This window comes from Spea bombifrons, chromosome 9 (genome assembly GCF_027358695.1).
Source record: "Spea bombifrons isolate aSpeBom1 chromosome 9, aSpeBom1.2.pri, whole genome shotgun sequence".
Taxonomy (NCBI): domain Eukaryota; kingdom Metazoa; phylum Chordata; class Amphibia; order Anura; family Pelobatidae; genus Spea; species Spea bombifrons.
In genome coordinates, this window is record NC_071095.1 from 20,913,033 (window position 1) to 20,935,683 (window position 22,651).

The following is a 22,651-nucleotide window of genomic DNA, read 5'->3' on the forward strand; positions in this document are numbered from 1 at the left end:
ACTTGTATTACTCGTGAAACAAAAATGACTTAGTTTCCTGGGTAAAGGTCTGCGCCTGTATAGGGAATCTGATGCTGAGGGTTTGCGTTTTATGCTCTAGGTTAGTTTTTAAAGGGGCCACGCGGTCACCCCACATCAGGGCGCCGCATCATGACCATCAGGGTTAGGAGCCATGCAGTCACCCCACATCAGGGCGCCGCAGCATGACCTTCATCAGAGTCAAGGGGCCACGTGGTCACCCCACATCAGGGCGCCGCAGCATGACCTTCATCAGAGTCAAGGGGCCACGTGGTCACCCCACATCAGGGCTCCTTAGCCCGACCATCTAACGGGAAAAGGTCCATGTGGTCACCCTGTGTGAGTTATAACCCTGACGCTCATCGGTTACGATATAGTCGGAGTCCTCAGCACTTTAAAGGCAGTGTTATCACCCTGCTTCAGGGTATCGTATCTGTGACATTGCGTTCTCATCGGCTCTTGTGTCCCAAACCCAGTCCTACGATCTGTGGGGGCAAAGGGCAGGAGACAAGGGGCAAACAGACAGCAAAATGGACCCCGTGTGGGTTTCAGAAGAAGAGAAACGTAGGGAGGATAGGCGGGATGGCTGGAATTGGCCATCCATGATACTAAAGTGGATAGAGGGTACATATTAGGGCGTGCCGAGGAGGATACTGGGCACCGATGTTCTTCTACAGCTGTCCTGCGCTATATGTTTTTCTTTTTTCCTGTTAACTATTCCCTTGGTTATAAGTAATAGTCATCCCATTCTGCTTGCAGTCATAAATCGCGTTATTTGTCTTAATACAGGCTGGGAAGACCTGAAAATGGCGACTGCTCAGATGCAAAGAAGTGCGGTGGTACGTACAGGCCCCGTGGCGGATCCACATCGCCGCTGTATAGATACTCTACCATTCCAGTGCACGTTGGATCATTCTATTGGTAGCGATAGGGGTTGTCTCTTACCACAGATTTCCTTATACAGAAACTCCTCTTTTATATGTTGGTAACCATTGCTTTACTGTTATATTGATTATTTAGTGGTATCTGGCCCCAAAATTCCAATGATACCCTTGGACAAAACGTTTATGGCATAGCTCCTTCACTAGGGTCTCGGTTTATGGTATGGCTTCAGGAGAGATTGTTTCCTAGAGTTCAAGGAAGGCTCTTTCTCCCTCTGTTGAAAGAATGAGGTTTCATTATGAGTTTCAAGTGGGTTGAAATCTATACGAGTTCTCAACGCCCAACAAATTGTACACCCCCCCCTCTAATATTTTGGGAAAGCATTGAATGATTGTGTCGTCGTGAAATAAAGTACAAGTTATGTTTTTGCCTATACCTGGCATTGACCTATGTTACTGACCTGCACTTACAGAACTCGGTGGCCCTTCCAAGTCGTGTAGTCACAGAACAACAGTCTCTGTTCCTCGTGAAGCGGCTCCTCGCGGTTTCCGTCTCCTGTATCGCTTACCTGAGGGGCTTGTTTCCCGAGTCCGCGTTTGGGACGAGGTACATAGAAGGTAAGCCCAAGCCCCCCCCCCCCAGCGTCCTTTAACATGTTGGAAAACCAAAGCGAAGCACCAGGGGGTCGGGAGAGGAAAAAGCATCATTTGCTTAATGGGGTGTGAGGGGACAGACAGAAAGGGAACCTATATCAAAGTTAGGAAGAAGGACAAGTTTGGGAGGCCCACTGGATCAAAATGAATGTATTAAAACTTAATATTGTATTGTTGTTTTATAGACATCTGTGTGAAGATCCTTAGAGAGGATAAAAAATGCCCTGGCTCTACCCAGCTAGTGAAATGGTGAGATATTTAGTGTACTTGATGGTAAATTAGTATAACTTTTATGCTTGTTTTTGTTTTTAAATGAAATATTTATATTTATTTTTAATGTTAGATGCCAAGAAGAATGTTGTCACAACATAACATATTCCAAAGAAAAACAAGGATGCCGTTACAAGCTGCTAGCCAAATACTTGTACATTTTCCACAGATTAAGGGATTTTTTAAATACATTTAACCTTTCTGCTTTAATGTATTAAGCGTTTACAGCTCATGTGCGACTTCTTGTTTCGCTCCTGATTGTACTACTTGAGTAAAAGTGATTTTAGAAATACGTTTTGTGGCTGATTTGGGGCAAATTGCATAATTTAGGATTCAAACACACAATTGCAGGTGGCCGCTTACGTTCTTAGAAAATGCGTCCTTTGTAAATAAAAAATGCACTTTTTTTTATTTTTAGGATGTTAGGGTGCTACGATGCCTTGGGGAGAAAATACGTAAGTATTCCTGATGAGTTTCTTCCGCCAACGAAGTGTGTTTCGAGGGAATATTGGCGTGTCTTTTTCTTGCTAAAATAACAAGTTTAAATGAACAATGCTTGTTGAGTCCACTTCTTCCCTTCCATTTGTGAGACAAAGCACCGAGAATTAGGGATCGGGAGCAGCAGACGTTAGATCGAATGTAATAAGTTATGTGTATCCGCAGCGTGCTAGTAATTAATATTTAAAAGGAGATCGGGGGGTCATGTATAGATTTTTATTATCTTATTTAATTGCTTTTTTTCTGTTTTTGTTACATGCAGCTCAGAATGGTTGTACTATTAGTAAGTATACCATTACCAATACAAGTTTCTTGATTATTATATATTACAAATAATATATTTCTGGACTCTTTAATGCAAAATGAATTTCCTTTTAGATTTACACCAACCCAGACGATCCACAGGTATGGAGATTCTTTGGTAATGCGGTTCACTAACAGCCAAAAACCTGTTACTGCGTTAACTTTAAGCTTCTAGAATTTTTTATAAAATGCCGTAGAATACCGTAACACGGGTTTTTACTGAAGTCGATTTCTTTCCTAAGACTTTTACAGAGTGCTATCAGTTTAAATTCAAGTACACCGCCAGCGGACCTGCCATGGATTTCACCAGGTCAGTGGCTCTCCTTTTCATAACTAGCCTGTTATGTGTGTATGGTAATCCTTACTTAAGTTAATAAAGCAGTGAATATAAGTCCATAAATTATATTTAGGAGAATATGGACTAGAAATAATGTGTTCTATGAATGTGTCTGCCTCTCCAGATGACCCCTTGCTTGCTGTCTTGTGTGTTCCCTCATGGCGGGGCGTTTGTCTCATATTCTGGGTGCGGACAGCCCTTATGGACGGGGTTAGTCTGATATTTTGATGACATAAGCAGTATAGGCCCGTCTGAGACCCATTGTTTAGGTATTTTCTCCCTTGTGTGTTGAGCTTTTCTCAGTCACAGTCGCATTCTCCGCAGGCCCGTTGACGTTGAGCGCCTGTAAACCCCCTTTTATAATTGTGGACGTTTCTTAATACATTCCTTCTTTGCAGCACTAAAGGCGCCAGCTCTGTGTCTGTCTTCTCGGATATCAGGAAAGCCAGTGTCATGCTTATCCGCAAGCTGTACATCCTCATGCAAAATCTGGGGCCTCTGTCAAGTGATGTCTGTTTGACGATGAAGCTTTTTTATTACGATGAAGGTATTACGACGACGTTAATAATAGGGCTGCAACTAACGATTATTTTAATAATCGATTAATCGGCCGATTATTTTTTCGATTAATCGATTAATCGGATAAAAAAAAACAATATGCAAATTTTTCGTTTATTTAAAAGAATTTAATGAACTGGATGTTAAAAAACAACTTAAAATTTACATTAACATTCTTATTTTGTTATGATGTAATAAAAAACAATATTTTCAAAGTACAAGAACCCAAACACAATATTTATGAAACAAAATAACCCCAAACATTCTGAAAAGAGGTGGACTATTACTGTTCAAGAAACTTTGCCCCAGCACTTTGCACTTTGCACCCAGCACTTTGCACCCAGCACTTTGCACCCAGCACTTTGCACCCAGCACTTTGCACCCAGCCCTGGCACTTTGCACCCAGCACTTTGCCCCAGCCCTGGCACTTTGCATCCAGCACTTTGCACCCAGCATTCAGCACTTTGCACCAGCACTTTGCACTTTGCACCCAGCCCTGGCACTTTGCACCCAGCACTTTGCACCCAGCCCTGGCACTTTGCACCCAGCACTGGCACTTTGCACCCAGCACTTTGCACTGTGCCCCTGCACCCAGTCTCTAACTCTGCCCTGCACCCAGCCCTGCCCCCACATTCTGCCCTGCCCCCACACTCACACTCTGCCCTGCACCCACTCTGCCCTGCACCCACACTCACACCCTGCCCTGCATCCCCACCCCCACTCTGCCCTGCACCCAGTCTCCCACTCTGCTCTGCACCCACACTCACACCCTGCATCCCCACCCCCACTCTGCCCTGCACCCAGTCTCCTGCCCTGCACCCCCCACCCCCACTCTGCCCTGCACCCCCACCCCCACTCTGCCCTGCACCCCCACCCCCACTCTGCCCTGCACCCACACTCACGAACCGCTCTGTGCGAATGGAGCCACTCGCACAGAGCGGTTCGCTCTGTGCAAATGGAGCCACTCGCACAGAGCGGTTCGCTCTGTGCGAATGGAGCCACTCGCACAGAGCGGTTCGCTCTGTGCGAATGGAGCCACTCGCACAGAGCGGTTCGCTCTGTGCGAATGGAGCCACTCGCACAGAGCGAACCGCTCTGTGCGAATGGAGCCACTCGCACAGAGCGAACCGCTCTGTGCGAATGGAGCCACTCGCACAGAGCGAACCGCTCTGTGCGAATGGAGCCACTCGCACAGAGCGAACCGCTCTGTGCGAATGGAGCCACTCGCACAGAGCGAACCGCTCTGTGCGAGTGGAGCCACTCGCACAGAGCGAACCGCTCTGTGCGAGTGGCTCCATTCGCACAGAGCGATTCGCTCTGTGCGAGTGGCTCTGTGCGATCCGTGCACATAGACATGAAGAATACTTACCTCCGGAACGCGTCACATCCGTCACGTAGCTAGAAGGCGGAGACTGCAGAGCGTGTAGCAGAAGCGGGGAACGCTCGCGGAGGTAAGTAAAAGGAGCCGAGTGCTCCAACAACGAATTGATCACTCGATTAATCGATAACGGAAATCGTTATCGATGATTTCCGTTATCGATTATTATCGATTTTATCGATTCGTTGTTTCAGCTCTAGTTAATAATCCTGCTGGTATCTGGAACAGATCCGACCCATGTATTCATTAGCTCTTAGTGCAGACAACAACAGCACTTTATGTACGTCTATACAGTGTATAGTCATTGAGGTTACATACATTATATAGTTGCTTACATGAAAGGGTCAGTCATTGAGCTGACAACCTTTTGCTTCGTACTCTGTTTCCCTGCTGTCTGAGCGCTGCGCATAGTGAATGCATTACACAGGGAGGGCAGAATCACATATTTTTAGCAACAAGACCATTTTATTAATGGTTGGCAATTCATTCAAAAACCCAAACCCGTTTCTCAGTCTTTACATGTCTAGAACACTCCAGCTGCAGCCTTGAAGGACACACATGTAGAACTACATTATATCGCGGGTATCATGCTTGACTTGAGCTGCTTTGTTACTGATGAGTTACAGATAAGCATTGCAGTGCAAGAGCTGGCGGAACATGTCAACTAAACTCATTCACCATTAATTCAGCAAGAATGTATGTGGGGAGGGACGGCATTCATTAAACTCCCAGCTTACTTTTATGGACTTTCCTGAACTGTGTTTTCATTCGAACGGGAGGTTTATTTCAGGAGATCTACCCTGGGAAACCCCTCGCTCTCCTGAGTTTCTCCCGCCTGGCAATGGTTCAGTGTAGCTTGAATCTGACTCACCAGAGTCTGAAACAGCGATGAAGTTATGATTTCTACTTATAACCTTAAATGTGGCTTTGGTTGTCACAAATAACAACACATAAAGAAGCGATAAGCCAAACATCCCTTGGTTTATCTCAGTGCTGCCTTTATGGTAAGTCCCGTGGGGTACGGTTTGGGTTAATTTCTTTGCTTTTTCACAGTTACTCCAGCAGACTATCATCCTCCCGGCTTCAAAGAAGGGACTTGTGGAGATATGATGTTTGAAGGGGAGCCCATGTACCTCAACGTGGGTGAAGTGGCTACTCCTTTTCATGTGTTGAAAGTTAAAGTTACTACGGAGAAAGACAGGATCGAGAGCGTTGAGAAGACCATCCTGAGGGAAGGAGAAACCACATCGCCTGAAAAATCCGTCAAACTGGATTTGAATTGCGGGGGGGAACCCGACAGTCCCGTACAGGTGAGATAGTTTCATGTCTCCACAAGTGGGTTTGTTACGCAGCTCATTCCGTCCTCCCCAAGAAAAAGCGCGAAATGACGAGAAATGATATCCACCGCAGGAAGAATAAACTCTCTCTCTCCTTATCTTTATGAAGGATGATCCAGTTGCAGCTGATACTTGGGAGAAGGATGGCGATGGCTCTGTGAACATTGAAGGTAAAACGTTCACTTACATTGTTTGTGACACAAGATTGTTTTAGACTTTGCTTAGAATGTAAAACTCCTGTCCCTGTGATCCAAATGCAGAAGAGGGATTCAATTAGTCAAAACAAGGCTTTAGGGCACGTGACGTCATACAACACACACAGGAAGTGCCATAGTATCACATGCAAGGGCTTATGACATCATTCATTCAAAAGCCTGCTCACCTCCTGTCTTGTGTTATCATTTTATATAAACTCATCAGTTGTGCCCTTCCTATTAAAAATAACCACATTACCCTATTCAGGAAGGACGGCTTTAATAGGCCTTTTGCAACCACTGCTAAAATCAATGTTTCTGGTCTTTTCGTAAGGCTGGACTGGCTTTTAGGCTAACGTCAGGCCCGCTTCAAGGCACTCGCAGGTTTGGAACTGGCGCATGGTCCTGCGGGGGAATCTTAGTCTGCTTGTATTACATTTGGTACCTTTTTACCCAATAAAACATAATTATTGTTTTATGGTTTATAATCTCTTTATAGAACCAAGTCTGACTTGTCAAGAGAATGAGATTGTGAAGTCTGATGAGAACGAGGTCCTGAAGTCTGATAAGAACGAGAACGATATTGTGACGTCTGATGAGAATGAGGACGAAAACTCTGAGAATGAGAGCTCACAGAATGCGCACGCTCAGGTATTTCTCCGACTGTTCTGGTGTTGTAATTAGTGATAGAAAGCAGCCTGTGCCCTCATTCTAACGCTCACGCATAACATTCACTGTCTAACAACCGTTGTCTGCCCTGGGAAGCTATAAGCAAATGGTACTTTATGTAATTGTAGAGGGGGTAGAAAGGCTCTTCATTCACTAGCACACGCAGCGGAGTATACAGACACGGCCCTGCACCGTGAATGGGTTCATTTGCTGAAGCTTTGCAGGCGAAAGGAAACCAAGTGTGAAGTACAACATGGGTAGTAGGATGAAGGGGACCGGTTTCACTGATACCTGAAATACAAAATGTTTATAACTAAAACTAAAACAGTTTTAAGATATAATTTCTAAGCATTCCCAGCCTTAAGTGTTATTTCAATCCACTCCAGGTAGCCATGGCACCTACAAAACATATCAATTAAATGTATTTCATGAACTTTCCGCGGTCGTCGTTTCACCTGTTTTTTCCCCCCCGGTAACACTATTTTTCTTTTTCTATAGGTTGAAGAGTCTCGGCGAGGGAATGCCTGCCCCCTGTTCACAGCCCGTAAGACTAGGAGCGGGAGAATCATTCCATACGTGGTTGGTACAAATGATTAATCATCAAGTAATGGTGCAAGCCTTTTAATGGTACTCACTTAATCATTACTTCCAAACGACTTTGCAAAGGAAATAAAATTTGTCCTGCAGTTATGACATCACCGCGTGGCACCATATTCAGATGAACTACTGCGGCCGAGTAGTTCATTTACATGCGGTGCCGCTCGGCGATGTCGGATCCAGTAAATGTTTAGTTTCTCCTGGTGTCTCCCCCAGACTGATTTGTGCTTTGTAGACACAATAGACCTCGGCAAGCGTAACGATCTGCAAATTATAACCGGTTCTCACATGTTTAACCCTTTGATTGCTAGCCCTGGTTCCCTCTGATGGAGCATGACAAGTGGAGCCATAAACTAGCGCTATTCTTTATTTGGTTTCCTTATAGCTATGTACCCGCGCCCAGGCAGATAAGGCGTGACCTTTCCTCTCGGATTTCTTACCTGTTGCCTGCGCTCAAAAAGAAGTAAACATCCTTATTGAAGGATTCTTCTTTTTAAACTATGCAGGTGGTTTGAAAAACACTTGACCCTGCTCGTTTCCTTCGAGCTCCTTATGCCACAGGTCTTCAGGACGAGAGAATTTGCCGTAAAGCTAGTAAGATAGACACGTATGTCTAATGTGATTAAATACCGCTTCACGTAGAGGCCGGTGGACGTGCGGCATGACCTGGCATGTATTAAATGTTCTGTGACGGCTACTGAATGGAACCCTCTATTCCAAACGCACGACAGAACCTCTGTCTTCCTCCTTGTGTCACTGGTTATCCCGGGGCGGATGGTACGTCGGGATGTTTAGCGTCTGCGACATTGGCCAACTAGTAGAAATGTCAAACCTGTTCTATTTTTCCTTCGAGTGGAGAAATAGGAGACGTGCTGGGAAAAAACATCACAATCCCCCGGCAAACGCTGTTCTTTTTCTTGTAGACCGTGAATCTGGGTGCTAAGGGAACGTCGTCCACCTCTATCGCCAGAGAGAGCCGGAAGACCAGGCAGCCGGTTAAAGCAGTGAGTTTGTGGGAACGATGGTGAAGCATAGACATTTCTATAAAGTTACTAATGATGTGGCTTTTTGAAGCAATTATTGCCATAGACCGAAGTTTTTTTTTTTTAGCTATACACCCCAAATGTTACATGCAGTGACACATGAACCGTCCCCGTATTCTGTATTCTTTCATCCCCGCTCGTAATATGTTCCGTTTCCCCGTCAGATCCAGCCGCTTGAAATCCCCCGGAGTCAGGATGAACCAGTCGGACCGAAGAGAAGGAAGTTCAGCGAACCAAAAGACCTGTTTTAGCTTCGCTGCGTTCTGTAGTTGGTTAACGTTCTGTGTAGAAGAAGAGATGGTTTGTATTTGGAAGAGTATTTTTTCCCAAAATATTTGAATATATGGATAGTTTTAAGCGCATGAGAATGCAGGATATCTGGGTTCGGGGACAAACATGCATGAAATTATCTTGCCCGGGGGGGGGGGTTGAGCGGCACACGCGTGGTTCTGGCGGAGTGATTAAGACACGCGTGTACCTGGTAGGAAATCCTGCAGTGTTTATAATTACAGCTGGAACGCTTATAATAAACAGAGCTTGCGTGTCATTTACATGTCCGTGTTCTAACATGAAATCCGCGCGTTACGTACGTTGGCAGTCTGTTTTATTTACTGCTTATTACAGAATGTTTAAATGCTGTCATTTCAGTGATGTGACCCGATGAAGGCACGTTTTACTGAAAATATAGTTTGAGATGATAATGCGTGTTTCTCATCATTCCGTTACACGGGAAGTCGCAGCGGTCGCAACCGCAGTGGATATATCAGGGGTCACTTGCACTAAATGTACGGGGAGGAAGAATGATCAAAGGTTGGGGACGTGGGAATAGGTCCCATGACTGTCGGGATGTTGGTAGCCCCCCGGTGTTAGTGCCGCAGTTCACGCACGTTCCAGGGGCTGGGTGGTAGGTGTAGTGTGCTTGAAGGCGATACCCTTTTAACCCTTCCTGCGTTGGAAGTCTCATTCCTAGTATCTGAAACACCCAAACATTTCCCAAACAGAATTTATTGGCCAAGTCAAATTGTCTGCTGGGATCACCTGTCGTGTGACATAAAAAGCGGGCACTGATAGGTTGTTGCCATATTAGAATTTCCTGCTCTGTGTTCTAAGGTCCTCCCTTCTCAGCTGTAGCTCGACGGGCCGTTTCATGTGTCATTCGTGCGCTCTTGTGTTTGGTACGCGTTATCCAGATGTTTATCCTAACGGCTCCTGGTGACCGGACATGGCCATAAAGTGTAACAAACCATTGGTCTCTCGTACCAGATACGGTCCCCGGAAGCCGCAAGATCTCCCCTTTTCTTCATGAGCTCCTTGTGTTCTGTCATGCATGACCTCACGTCCTGCCATTAGATAAACTCTTTACCGCAGGCAGGGCCCCTCCCCAAAATCAGGGTGACATCAGAGTGACATCATAAGACACGCAGGGGCATGCCGGCAGGAGGTGCATTCACAGCGCCAGCCTGCAATAAATCATGCATGCATCGTGCATCCCCACGGCCTCCTGCGCCCCAGTCAATCAGGGTCCGGCTCGCAGGAGGCCGTGGGGATGCACGATGCATGCATGATTTATTGCAGGCTTGCGCTGTGAATGCACATCTGGCCAGCATACCCCCTGCGTGTCTTACGATGTCACCCTGATTTTGGGGAGGGGCAGATAAGCTGCCAAGAGAGGTACATGACTATCAGCTCATCAATTTAAGCAAATTCTTAAACAGTGGGGTACAGAGGCAGATGCAGAAAGGAGTCATTTCCATGGAAACTAAAGTCTGTCATCAGGCGGATGATTTACACCAAAAATGATTTATAGAGCGTTATGTTTACTGCTGTGTCGCATGCATCATATCATTTAATACAATTATATTACAGCCTGTTAGCTGAAGGGATTGGTATGTATCATATCTCCTAAATGTCCCTGTTTAAAGAGGCACAGTCCTTGTTTTGGGACCCACATCCCGCTGTCACTCATTCCTCCCCTGATGTCCTTCTCTTGGATCCCAGAATATAGAGATGGGGGCACTATCTTCGGAGCAGCACAAGCTGATCCAGAGTGTTGGCCAGCTCACCTGTCACTTAAAAAGTTGGTTAATGCCCCTGACAGTCTCACAAAACCACTTTTACATTTTCTCTTCAGCCACATGTAAACAGCTAGAGAAATGGGGAAACTAGACGGGCCAAATGGGCCATGTTTCTGTCTGTGTCCCAAAATTGTCCCTCTGGCCCTTTAAAACATTGGAAGCAAAGCATTTAGACAATTGAATCCAATGTTATGATCAGGGACACTTGGGAATAGGGATAAAAGTATATTTTCCTGTTATATACTATTGAGTTGGATTCATTTCCGCCCTGCACTTGGTTCCCTTAACCAGTATGGCCGATGCTGGACGGCCGCGAGGGGGCGCCCTAGCACCGCATCTCAGTGGTTCCTTGCAATCCCATTGGCCGAGGAGCTTCTGTCACAGCGACGACTCATCTTTTGCCAAGCTTGGAAGACGCGTGCGACGGGCCGTCTCTGCCCCCAGTCATCTGATTGGTCCCCTCGGCCCGCACGTCAGCGCGGATTAGTAGCAGGTTAGGCTGCGCTTCCTGGCCGGAGTTGATGTGTCCGATTCCAGGAAGTGAACTTTTCTAAAAGCCCAAGTAAGAGGAGAGGAGGTAAGAGACGGGGCGGGGGGCTTTTACTGTCCTATCTGCCCCCCGTGGGCACCGGTGTGTGCCCTAATGTCGCATGTGTGCATGAGGACATGTCTGTGTACATGTATGCACTGGTATTATTCATCGTGCCACCCATGTAATGGTCACACGTTTACATGTCATGTTATTATGGTTATTTTTACATATTTCAAACGGGAATAATAATGTAGAAGAAACATGGCCGGCGATGGCTAGTAACCAGCTGGTGAAGGGGTAACAGGGCAGATCCGGCAGTTCAGCCCCACTGACTGGGTAGATCAGAGATTACTTTATAATATTAGCGATCCCAATGAACTGGACTACTGTCATCCAAGTCTCTTAGAATGCTAGCTCTTCTCCCAAGACACCAGTACATGCGGGTTGCCATAGTTACCAAATTAAATCCCTTTGCGTGCAGGGACTGTAAGAGGCGCTGTGTTAATTCTTGGCTCCCTATAAATAAAGATTAATAATAATAAGGATAATAACGATAGTATTGGTACAAAAGCTTCCCTTTATGACGGGACGCAGTCTTTTCCTGTTGGTTTTGTAGGGTTGGGGGGTTGCAGTTGATGGTCTGATTGTGGTCCTTGAGAACAGGGAAGGTTTTTTATTTCCCCGTTTCCTTTGTTTTAACCGTTCTGCTGTTAAACAGTGTTTTATCTGCAGGACCATAACGATGACCACCTTAATCCGGCGCGGCAGGAGAACGGACGAGGCTCCCGATAAGAGGGGGGACTCCGACGATTCGAGCAAAGAAAAAGACGAGGAGGCTTCGGCAGACTGCAAGGACATGAGGCTGACTCTCATGGAGGAGGTGCTGCTTTTGGGTCTTAAAGACAAAGAGGTACAAACACTAGAGTCTTTTCTCACCCAAAGTGTCGGGGCGGAGTGCTAGTCAGGGGGAAGTGATAGAGCGCGAAGGTTTTGGTGGCCATCAGTGGCTTTTGAGAGCTGTGACAAGCCTCGAGTACATTCGGGGACCGTGAATTTTCCGATCGCTGTCTAAAGCTGTCACCTGATTGGCTGAAAAGACCAGCGAATCGGCGTTTCTTGTCTTTTAGTTGGCGGTTCTTTAGTTGACGCAGCAGGACAGGCATGGCTCCTAGCTGCCAGCTGTTTATTGGGGTCCCTCGTTTGGTCCTGTTCTGTAACCTGCCCCAGCTTCCAAACCCCTTGTTTATTTTTGGGCTTCATAAAATATTTAATCCGATCTGTGTCGTCTGATCTTAAAAACATAGGATTTCCCGGCAGATCGGCCCTGTTTGGCCCGTCTAGTCTGCCCGTTGTTCCTCCTGTAAAGATTTAATCAGTCGTCGGTCTCGTCTTAGATTCAGGAGCCATAAGTCTATCCCATGCATGTTTAATATCCTCACTGTATTACCCCCTACCACTTCTACTGGGAGGCTGTTCCCCTTGTAAAGTAAAACTTCCTTACAATCCATCTGGTTTTAGATTGTCCTCTCCTAACATTTCTCCTCCTCCGAAAAAAGCTCCTCTTCTGTGCCTTGAATGTTACCTCCCTCGTTAGCCTTTACATAGTGCGGCACGGTCCGAGTTACCCCTGGGACACGAACAAGGTTTTATTTTGATATTTTCATCCTGATATTCCAGTCGTGACTTGGTCGTGATCGCTGCTTGCTGGGGAACTTTCCAGGTGAGTTTGGCCAGATGTGTCAGGGCGAGGTGATCTGGGGCAGCAGTGAACACACGCTTCATTAGCAAGCCATACCCGGCAGGTCACATTTCTAACAGATTAATCACATTAAATCGTGATTAATCACGTGCCCTGCTTTTTCATGGACATTTAAGACCTTAATAAAAGGACTTGTGTCTTATACAGATTACTGTTCTATAATTATATCCAGATCTTCATTATTATTATTATTATATACGATATATATATATATATAGCGTCAGCCGCGGCATTAACTAACAGACAGATTAAAATAACGGCGGTAGCGCACGGTAAACCATACAGAAAGAGGAGAGGACCTTGTGAGCTTACAATCTATTTGTGTGTGTATATATATATATATTTATATTTATATATTTATTTTGCCTGTGTTGGATGTAGTGGCCATGTATGACCCAGTCATGTGTTGGATTGGCTAGGTGGCAATCCGCTGCGGCTCCCTGACCTGGTAATAGAAGATAATTACTGTCTGTATTATTACTCCGTTGTCCCACACAGCGGAGAATGAAACATTTAAGAAGCCTTTTGAGTTTCTATAGCAACAGCCTATCGGGGCCTGCTTTTTTCGTCACATGACAGTTAAGTGTCCCCGGTAAAGAATTATTTGGGCGTTTGCCACGACGAGGAATGGGGGTAAAGAAGGTGAGATTCAGCAGAGTAGGTGGGACAAAAATTGGTGTTGGTGACCCATTTAGAGTCTGACACAGATTATTATTGTTGTTATTATTTAGTGTTGTTGTTGTTGTTATTTAGTTTTGTTGTTAATGTTGTTGTTTTTATTTTTAATGCCATCTTGTTGTCAGAATCCTATAAGTGCCTGATTACCCCATAAATGCAGATTCCGTCCTTGCAGGGGTGGTAGTCCCTGCCCTGCTGGTAGCCGCAGTAATATGTACCCCGCTGGGCCGCTGCCTTCTGGCAGGAGAGTCTCCGCCGCCTCCCCTTAGATCCTGTTTGATGACGTTCCAAACACACGCCGCCGAGGCTCGTCTTTAATATGTAACCAGAGGCGTTCGCTCCCACCCTGCAGATCCCAGGCGAGTCTGGAAACATTGCGTCCTCTATCAATAAGATCAGTCGGACTATACAGCAGGAAGAGCGACTGGACTCTGACGCACGCTCGCTCGCCTGCCTGCCCTCTGACGCTCACCCGCCTGCCCTCTGGCGCTCGCTCGCCGGCCTGCCCTCTGACGCTCGCCTGCCTGCCTGCCCGCGCACATTCTGACACTCGCGCACCTGCGCACATTCTGACACTCGCACACCTGCGCACATTCTGACGCTCGCACACCTGCGCACATTCTGACGCTCGCCCGCATGCCTACACTCTGACACTCGCTCGCCTGCATGCCTACACTCTGATGCTCGCTCGCCCTCCTGCGCACATTCTGATGCTCACTCGCCTGCACGCCTGCGCACATTCTGACGCCCCCCCATACACATACATACACTCGTGGTGCGCTCTGGGTTTAGCCATGGGGAGGTGGATGGGTAGGGATACGGATACATTAAGTTTATGGGTATGGGAGCCGCGTATTAACTGTCCCTGAAGAGAAAGGGTTAATTCAGGGATAGGTGCGCTTTATCAGGCGCTCCTTGAAGGCAACTCACGTAGTCTTTCTAAAGGGTGATGTGTGATTAACCCCGTGCCTCCTGCGTCACAGAGAGCCTACGAGACTCGCAGAATGAATGGTGATTCACATTAAATACACGTAGGGTTACATAAGGGTTACTTCTGGTTGACGGTTCAGTAGGTGCCTCATTGTTTCATTGTTCTGTCTACACAGGGATGTGGCTCATGACACCGCTGTGTTTGCGTTGCGTGCGGTTTAATGATCCGGGGCTTTGGGTTAAGAGAGAGAAAAGCAGATGGCCCACGGATTTGGGGCTGCTCGGCGGGGTGGAGCTTGACACTCTTACCCCGGAGCCCAATCTGGTAGAGCTGGGGGCAGTTGGTTGGTATCCGGTCCGCCTGTGGTGGAATTTACCTCCTAGGTGTGCCAGAGGGCTTAGCCATGCATTTCTGTACATGCTGGGTCTCAAACGGTTAACGGCCGGAAGTGCCAATTTATTGTTTAACTCTTTGTAAGCCATGTTCACAGGTGGCTGTCGGAATGCGATCAGTAGACTTGTCACACCTGCCTTCCAACCCGGGCCGGTCCCTCCCCGTTGATTCCTCCATTCTCTTCTGTAAACCGGCCCCGCTGGCCAAACCAGACGGACGGGGCGTCCACAGGACGTCCTGGGAGATAGTGTTTGTATAGAGGCAGGTGGAAGGAAGGGCATTAACCCTGTGACCGCCGCCCCGTTAACCAGGGGTGCTCTGGCTGCTTATGGAGTATTATTGGCTCTTAATGTGTTTTGCCCCAGCAAAGGGGTGCCAGGGGTGCCATAGGCTTACAGGCCATGGAGAGAAAAAGTATCGCTCACCATCCCACCTGATATTTGGAGTTGTGATTAGGAATTAGGACCCTGTGATACCCTTGTAGCCTCACAGAGGGGCATCAGGGGAGGAAAAACAGGACTGCCCCTCCTAAGCAGGGGAGATATGTCCCCCCGTGGGGGGTTAGACTTCTCTGTATTAGGGCACGTAATCCATAACTATCATCAATCCGGTGACGCCAGCCGTCGTCGCCGTGTTTGCGCAGTGTGTTAGTAACATCCGGGACGGGCTGTAAGGGTTAAAGGTTTGGCACACAGGAATAGAACGGCTTCCGTCATAGTGTCTTTGCTATGCAAATATCACGGTGTTAATCGCTGAGGAACAGTTTAACCGGTTATCTGCCAGCGACTATTGCTAAGAAGTTCCTGGTAAAACGCGTCGGAGACGAAGGGACGTCCCGCGTCGTCAGCCGGCCGCCATAACGTCGTATCTATTAACGGTAACGAGCGCGGCGTGGTGAGGATACATAGTTATTATACGATCTTTCTTATGTCTGAGAGATCATGCGATTGTCACGGTTTCATAATACAGTTCATGTTCTCTTAGAGACATCCCACCGGCCCCACGCGGCCCCTGAACAACCAAGACCAATATAATCCTTCCCGAGTACTTTCCTATGCATAGTTTAAAAGTTGTCAGGGTCCAGATGTCGGAGATGTAAATTAGCAGGTGAGGGTCTTGTATAGTGCTAAACGTCTGCAGGATTCATCAAGTGCCAACAGAGTCTATAGCGCTGTACAGCATGTTATACAGAAAATAACACATATATATATATTTATATAAATATTCAGAAGGCTGCAGACGGATTATTTATCTCCGGCCCCAGAATCTGACTCTGCGTGTTGCGTCATTGAATGTTTCCTCCGGTTGTCACTTGTTTTCACGCCGTCCCGTGTTCTTGGCGCAGGGCTACACGTCTTTCTGGAACGACTGCATCTCTTCTGGCCTGCGCGGGGGGATTCTCATCGAGCTGGCCCTCCGGGGACGCGTCGTGCTGGAGGCGGCAACTTTGCGGAGGAAACGGCTGCTGGATCGGAAGGTAAGACGCCCGCGTCTCCTCCGTATGCGCGCGGGGGAAATGTTACGGGGCCAAAGGAAAAAGCCCCTCGACTTGGGATGGGCTGCCAGGTGAGCTAAAGGGGGGGGGGGGGTTTAAGGTATTGATCCCTGCCTGTGGGCACGGCGGGCACTCGTTTCTGCAGCCAATCAGGAAGTCAGAGGGCAGTTACGTGCTAATCTGTCAATTAAAACTGCCGGGATGTCTTAAAACGTTAAGCCGACAGTTTAATTGACGAGGCGACGTTCATTTTACTGACTGTAGGAACGGATGGCGTGACTGTAGTCAGTAAAATGGTCATTTTACAAACGGAGCTCCTTTTATGAATTTATATGAAATGTAAGGAATTCACTATTAAATATTAGAGATAATGAGGTGTCTCTCCCGATACATTCTATGGCGTCAGTCCCGCTGTAAAGACTCAAACCTTAATCGGGACTCAACCGCCAAGGGATCTCTTTTGGAGACTGCTGCAGGCCTTTCAGTCTCCCCGGCTTCCTCTTAAGTGCGATAGAAAAGCATGGCTATTCCGTTCAATTAATGCTTTAAGTGGAACGGCACCTTTAATCCGTTGTAATGTGAACCCTCTGAGAAGCGTTAACCCTTCCCTGGCCAGGATCCCGTGCTTATCGCATATTAATCTGTACTCTGTATTGTCTGGACGTAGAACAATTCCTCGGTGTCGGTGGTTTATCTCCTATCGGTAATATTTCAAGGTCGGCCTTTGAACAATCAAAGTGTTCTTTTTCACCGTCGATAACGTCGATGTTAAGACCTAAACGGTAACTTTTTGAGTCATTTACTGGAACGGTCGATCGTGATCGACTCACCGGCCAGCAGACGAAGGGGCAACTTCTGTAAGCATGAAGTATTTCCCCCAAATCACAAAAATAGGAGAAAAAAAACTGTAGAATTTTGACTTACTGGAAAACGTCGTCCTGCTGCAGAGACAGGCGAAGACCACCCCAGGGGTGATGTCCCTTTACAAATAAGACATAGGGGTTTAAGACCCAGGCTTTCTATTGATTAGGACATAGAACTACTTCAGCACATTTAATAACTCAATTTCTAGACTGCTAAAAACTAAGAGCATTAAAAAAATATGAATTGGTTAGAATTTTATGAAATCCAGTGAGAATTTATTATTGTGTCGCCTGAATGTCCAGGTGCTGCTGAAGTCCGAAGCCCTGACCGGCGACGTTCTGCTGGATGAAACCATCAAACACATGAAAGCAACAGATCCTCCGGAGACCGTTCAGAGCTGGATAGAGTTACTTACAGGTAAGAGGCGAAGGATGCCAAAGGAGAACCTCGGGATCTTACAAAAGTCCCTCCATATTGGACTGTTTGGGCCTCAAACCATATCACATCATGACAGAGCAGGTATGGGGTACATCGGACCTGAACGTTTTATTTATAGCGAGCCTTAAATACCCCCTCTATACAGAAGTCCGCAGCTCCACAAAGGGCATTATTTTGACATCATGTTATGAGTTTATAAAACTCTAGCTTGAGGGCCAACAGATTGTCCCTTTCAAACACCAAGCAGCACTGGTCTAGAATAGTTTTCGGATGGTTCTAGAGGCCTCCTCACCAGCGCAGACCGTCCTAATTAACCGAGACATTTTCTGATATGCAGTATATCGCGTGAGCACCTTGTGAAAACCAGCAACGTGTGTTTTCTCACTCCAGGTGAGACGTGGAACCCATTCAAGCTTCAGTACCAACTGCGTAATGTCCGAGAACGCATTGCCAAGAACCTGGTGGAGAAAGGCATCCTCACCACGGAGAAGCAGAATTTCCTGCTCTTTGACATGACCACCCACCCAGTCACCAATACCACAGAGAAGCAGCGCCTGGTGAAGAAACTGCAGGAAAGTCTTCTGGAGAAGTGGGTCAACGACCCGCATCGCATGGACAAGAGAACATTGGCTTTGCTGGTGCTGGCGCACTCTTCCGACGTACTGGAGAATGCCTTCTCTACGCTGCCAGATGACAAGTACGACATGGCCATGAACCGCTCTAAAGACCTATTTGATCTGGACCCAGATGTGGAAGGGAACAAGGCCAACGCCTCGGAAATGATCTGGGCTGTGCTTTCAGCCTTCAACAAATCTTAATCCTTGGAGATGAAGAAAATGGAAGAACCCAAATGACAACGAATGAAATCTTGGAAGCCTTGAGTGCACGTGGTGGGGTAGGAGGAGGATCAAGATCAACAACTGTGTTAGGTTAGACTCTGGAACTGACAAACATGAGCCTTCTGTTACCCCACCCTTTGATTCACCTTAACATCACCTCCCATCATTTTTTTTCAGGAAAAACTAGCTATTCAGACAATTACACCTAACGCTGGGAGGAACCAAGAGTAGATAATATTGCTCCACTCCTTGGAGTGCTTTGACAGGTAGCGATAAGCATAACCAGGAGTGGAGTCTAGAAACCATCTGTCTTCTCACAGAATCTTCTTAAAGGCCTCAGCAATGTCTGCGGGGTCTTTTTCAGGTATACAGGTGTGTAGGTGAAACCTTCTACCCAATAATACTCCTGGAACTCAGGACTGCTCTCTATCCACTTTGCACAAAGAGGTCCCTGCACACCCTTTACTAACTGGAGGCTAAAACCTGCTTTTGTACTGTAGGGCAGTGTTTCCCCTAAACATGGTGGGGAGAAGACCAAACCCAAAGGTCAGTTAAGTATCCGATACCATTGTAAATCAATTTTTAAGACCCCCATCTTCCCCAAACCTTATTTTTTTAATTAACGTATATATATAATATATAATTTTCCATTGTCTATCTCATATGAAGTAAACCCGCCGATGCATTCCTGATTGATTCTAGTCTGGCTAGTGTAGGGGATTAGTAAGGAGGGCATGAAGCGGGCAGTAGCGTGTACACCCTAGGCCGTGTCCAATGTAGCCCAAGCTTTAAACTGTTGGCCTGGAACCACCCGACGCTCAACAGGCGTGCGGAGAGTCTGTTATCCCCGCCACACAAACATTGTGATTCTACGTACATGGTATGGGAAGTGCGGGGGGGGGGGGGGGGGGTTGGTTGCCTATGGTATACACGTATCCTTGTCTTTTAATAATGTGAACCCTCCTTACTGCGCGTGCTCACGTTTATAGGTACGTGTTGGCCGGATATGTTTATCTATGCACATACACGCACGCGGTCGCCTGTTGGACTGTACACGTGGAAAACACACCAGCGCAGAACGCGTCTCCGCTTCAGGGCTAATATGTTCCGGATTAAAACCGGGGGGGGGGGGTTGTCATGCCCTGTTACCCTGTAAAGCCATACTTGGGTGATGTGTGGACACGCAGAGGACAGCATCTCCCCACACGTTCATATTTCTTAGTTTCCCGCTCCACGGCCAACACCCTGCTGCCAAATTCAAGGCCGGGTTTTGGCCGTATATATATATAAATATTTTTTAATTTTATATTTTTAGCAGTTTTGGCATATTACTGTACGGTTGTTTGTTTAAATCAAGCCCCCCACCACCATTATATCAGTGATTTATATGTATATTTTTCATCTACTTTTATGTTACTCTGATCTTAAATATCACGGTCCGATTGAGGAAGAAACCATGCTAATCATACGATATTATTATTATTTGATCTCGGCCGTTCTTGCCGTGGGGTTATATGGAATATTTGGGGAAGTAGTAGGACCAAACGGAAGCCGCGGCAGAGGTAATGTGTCGAGTCTCGGAATTGTGTGTCTTTGAATTAAATTTCTGTATAGTATTGTAAATGGGTTATGTTTTTATTTGCGGCTCTGGATTATTTTGCATGGACAGACGCTGGGGGTGTGGGGGGGGGTATTATATCACCCGGGTCAGACAGTCTTGGGACCCCGTTTGCTCCGTTACATCGTTAGTAACTGGTCCTGGCACTAACCATGGAAAAGCTGCTTTGGTGCGAAGATTACTCGGCGGTGGGACGCTGCGCAGACACGGATGCCGAGGGTGGCTTATGTGGTTTAACCCTTTCAGCACAAAGGGGGGCACGGGCGCCACAAATGCCCACCTGTTCATTGCGGAAGAAACCTGCCTTGGGTTTACCCGTTCAGCGTAACAGATTTTAAATGTCAATGTGTTCAGTGGAAAGGTGTTGTGTGTTTAACCCTTTGCTGTTTGCAGGATCTGGCTCCCGGGGGTTAAGGGGTTTGTTACTGGTGACATTGGAGCCGTCTGGATTAGTTGGTAGGAGGCAGTAAAACCACTCAAAGGTAAGCGATTAAATCTAAGAAGGTTTTAGGGGGACCTACGTGTTTTTTTCTCCCCTGTTGCTAAAAAGCGTAGAGCGGGAAGGAGAAACACATCATGGAGTAAACGGGGACGTGGAGTCTGAAGCGCTGAATATCGGCAGTGGCTCCCGAGATCCGGAAGAGGAACTGAAGCCCCGACGTTTGCAGCATAATAAAAAGTTAATTATTAAAATTATAGTTTTTACTTTTTTCAAATATTATTGTTTCTGCGATGTGTCACTCTCCCTTACAACGGCTTGGGGAACCAACAAGAAACAGCAACTTAATAGGTGAGAGGTACCATACTGGGGTATAAGAGACTGTAGCAGAGTGTAAGAGACGGTAGCAGAGTATAGGAGACTGTAGCAGAGTATAGGAGACCGTAGCAGAGTATAGGAGACTGTAGCAGAGTGTAAGAGGCAGTAGCAGAGTATAGGAGACTGTAGCAGAGTGTAAGAGGCAGTAGCAGAGTATAGGAGACTGTAGCAGAGTGTAAGAGGCAGTAGCAGAGTATAGGAGACTGTAGCAGAGTGTAAGAGGCAGTAGCAGAGTATAGGAGACTGTAGCAGAGTATAAGAGGCAGTAGCAGAGTATAGGAGACTGTAGCAGAGTGTAAGAGGCAGTAGCAGATTGTAACAGAGTATAGGAGACTGTAGCAGAGTGTAAGAGGCAGTAGCAGAGTGTAAGAGGCAGTAGCAGAGTGTAAGAGGCAGTAGCAGAGTGTAGGAGACTGTAGCAGAGTATAGGAGACTGTAGCAGAGTGTAAGAGGCAGTAGCAGAGTATAGGAGACTGTAGCAGAGTATAAGAGGCAGTAGCAGAGTATAGGAGACTGTAGCAGAGTATAAGAGGCAGTAGCAGAGTATAGGAGACTGTAGCAGAGTGTAAGAGGCAGTAGCAGATTGTAACAGAGTATAGGAGACTGTAGCAGAGTGTAAGAGGCAGTAGCAGAGTGTAAGAGGCAGTAGCAGAGTGTAAGAGGCAGTAGCAGAGTGTAGGAGACTGTAGCAGAGTATAGGAGACAGTAGCAGAGTGTAAGAGACAATGCGGTCGTAACTGCACCTACTAACTTGCCAATCTCATAAGCCGGGAAGAAGGTTATAAGTTATAAGGAATAAATTCCCCTTATTCTGGAAAGACCAGATCCTCTGTCTGTCCCCAATGTCTCTGAATCTGAGGAACATAGATCCTCACTGGAGGAGTGTCCTTCGGGTTATGAAGGATATAGTGAAGAAAGGGTGCTGCCATCTTTGACGTCCTCATCGCTCCTAGAGCCCAGCAGGAATACGATCACGCTGCCCGCCGAGGGGCTAGCCGTAAGTCAGCCCCATGATAGGAATCGCGCATCGCCTCAGCATCAGCTATTTTCTTCAATGTTGCGGACCTAAATAATATTTATGCTATATGGACAGAAGTATTGGGACACCTGACCATTACACCAACAGGGACTTTTACGAGATCACATTCGAAATACACAAGCGTTAATACGTAGTCCCCCCCCCCTTTGCAGCAATAACAACTCCCATTCTTCTGGAAAGGCTTTCTACAAGATTTTGGAGAGTTTCTGTGGGATTTTTCTTCCACTGTTCATCCCGTACAGCGTTTGTGAGGCCGGGCACTGGTGTTGGATGAGAACGCCTGGCTCCCAATCTCTGTTTCAGTCCATCCAAAGAAGTGTTTGATGGGGTTGAGGTTGGGGGTCTGTGCTGCCGGTCAAGTTCTTCCACACCAAACTCATCCGACCATGTCTTTATGGCCCTTGCTTTTTGCACTGGGGCCCGGTGCGTTCCACAC

The 22,651-nt window shown here is 46.9% G+C and overlaps 2 protein-coding genes across 3 annotated transcripts; both read left to right on the forward strand.

Annotated features, from left to right (window-relative positions):
• Nucleotides 1–548: 548 nt before the first annotated feature.
• On the forward strand, nt 549–9,438 carry HORMAD1 (HORMA domain containing 1). The gene is made up of 15 exons (XM_053474405.1): nt 549–582; nt 808–857; nt 1,373–1,517; nt 1,739–1,802; nt 2,242–2,278; nt 2,584–2,604; nt 2,700–2,726; nt 2,867–2,934; nt 3,360–3,508; nt 5,951–6,207; nt 6,344–6,404; nt 6,928–7,079; nt 7,596–7,676; nt 8,618–8,698; nt 8,902–9,438. Exons 1-15 carry the CDS (start codon nt 549–551, stop codon nt 8,986–8,988), a joined length of 1,314 nt encoding a protein of 437 aa, XP_053330380.1. The 3' UTR covers nt 8,989–9,438.
• A 1,756-nt stretch (nt 9,439–11,194) lies between these two features.
• GOLPH3L (golgi phosphoprotein 3 like) lies at nt 11,195–18,753 on the forward strand. 2 transcript variants are annotated; one of them, XM_053474939.1, is made up of 5 exons: nt 11,195–11,389; nt 12,063–12,254; nt 16,451–16,582; nt 17,767–17,881; nt 18,293–18,753. In XM_053474939.1, exons 2-5 carry the CDS (start codon nt 12,087–12,089, stop codon nt 18,718–18,720), a joined length of 843 nt encoding a protein of 280 aa, XP_053330914.1. In that variant the 5' UTR covers nt 11,195–11,389; nt 12,063–12,086; the 3' UTR covers nt 18,721–18,753. The 2 variants fall into 2 exon arrangements, with proteins under 2 accessions (XP_053330914.1, XP_053330915.1); XM_053474940.1 differs by having other exon boundaries at nt 11,196–11,389; nt 12,077–12,254.
• The last annotated feature ends 3,898 nt before the right edge of the window (nt 18,754–22,651 follow it).

Bases quoted from the DNA above. Each gene is read 5' to 3' on its own strand.
- HORMAD1 (XM_053474405.1), top strand. From the start codon at position 549: ATGGACCCCGTGTGGGTTTCAGAAGAAGAGAAAC. The intron at 858-1,372 runs GTACGTACAGGC...CTGCACTTACAG, and splicing joins AGATGCAAAGAAGTGCGGTG to AACTCGGTGGCCCTTCCAAG. The intron at 1,518-1,738 runs GTAAGCCCAAGC...GTTGTTTTATAG, and splicing joins TGGGACGAGGTACATAGAAG to ACATCTGTGTGAAGATCCTT.
- GOLPH3L (XM_053474939.1), top strand. From the start codon at position 12,087: ATGACCACCTTAATCCGGCGCGGCAGGAGAACGGACGAGGCTCCCGAT. The intron at 12,255-16,450 runs GTACAAACACTA...TTCTTGGCGCAG, and splicing joins TGGGTCTTAAAGACAAAGAG to GGCTACACGTCTTTCTGGAA. The intron at 16,583-17,766 runs GTAAGACGCCCG...CTGAATGTCCAG, and splicing joins AACGGCTGCTGGATCGGAAG to GTGCTGCTGAAGTCCGAAGC.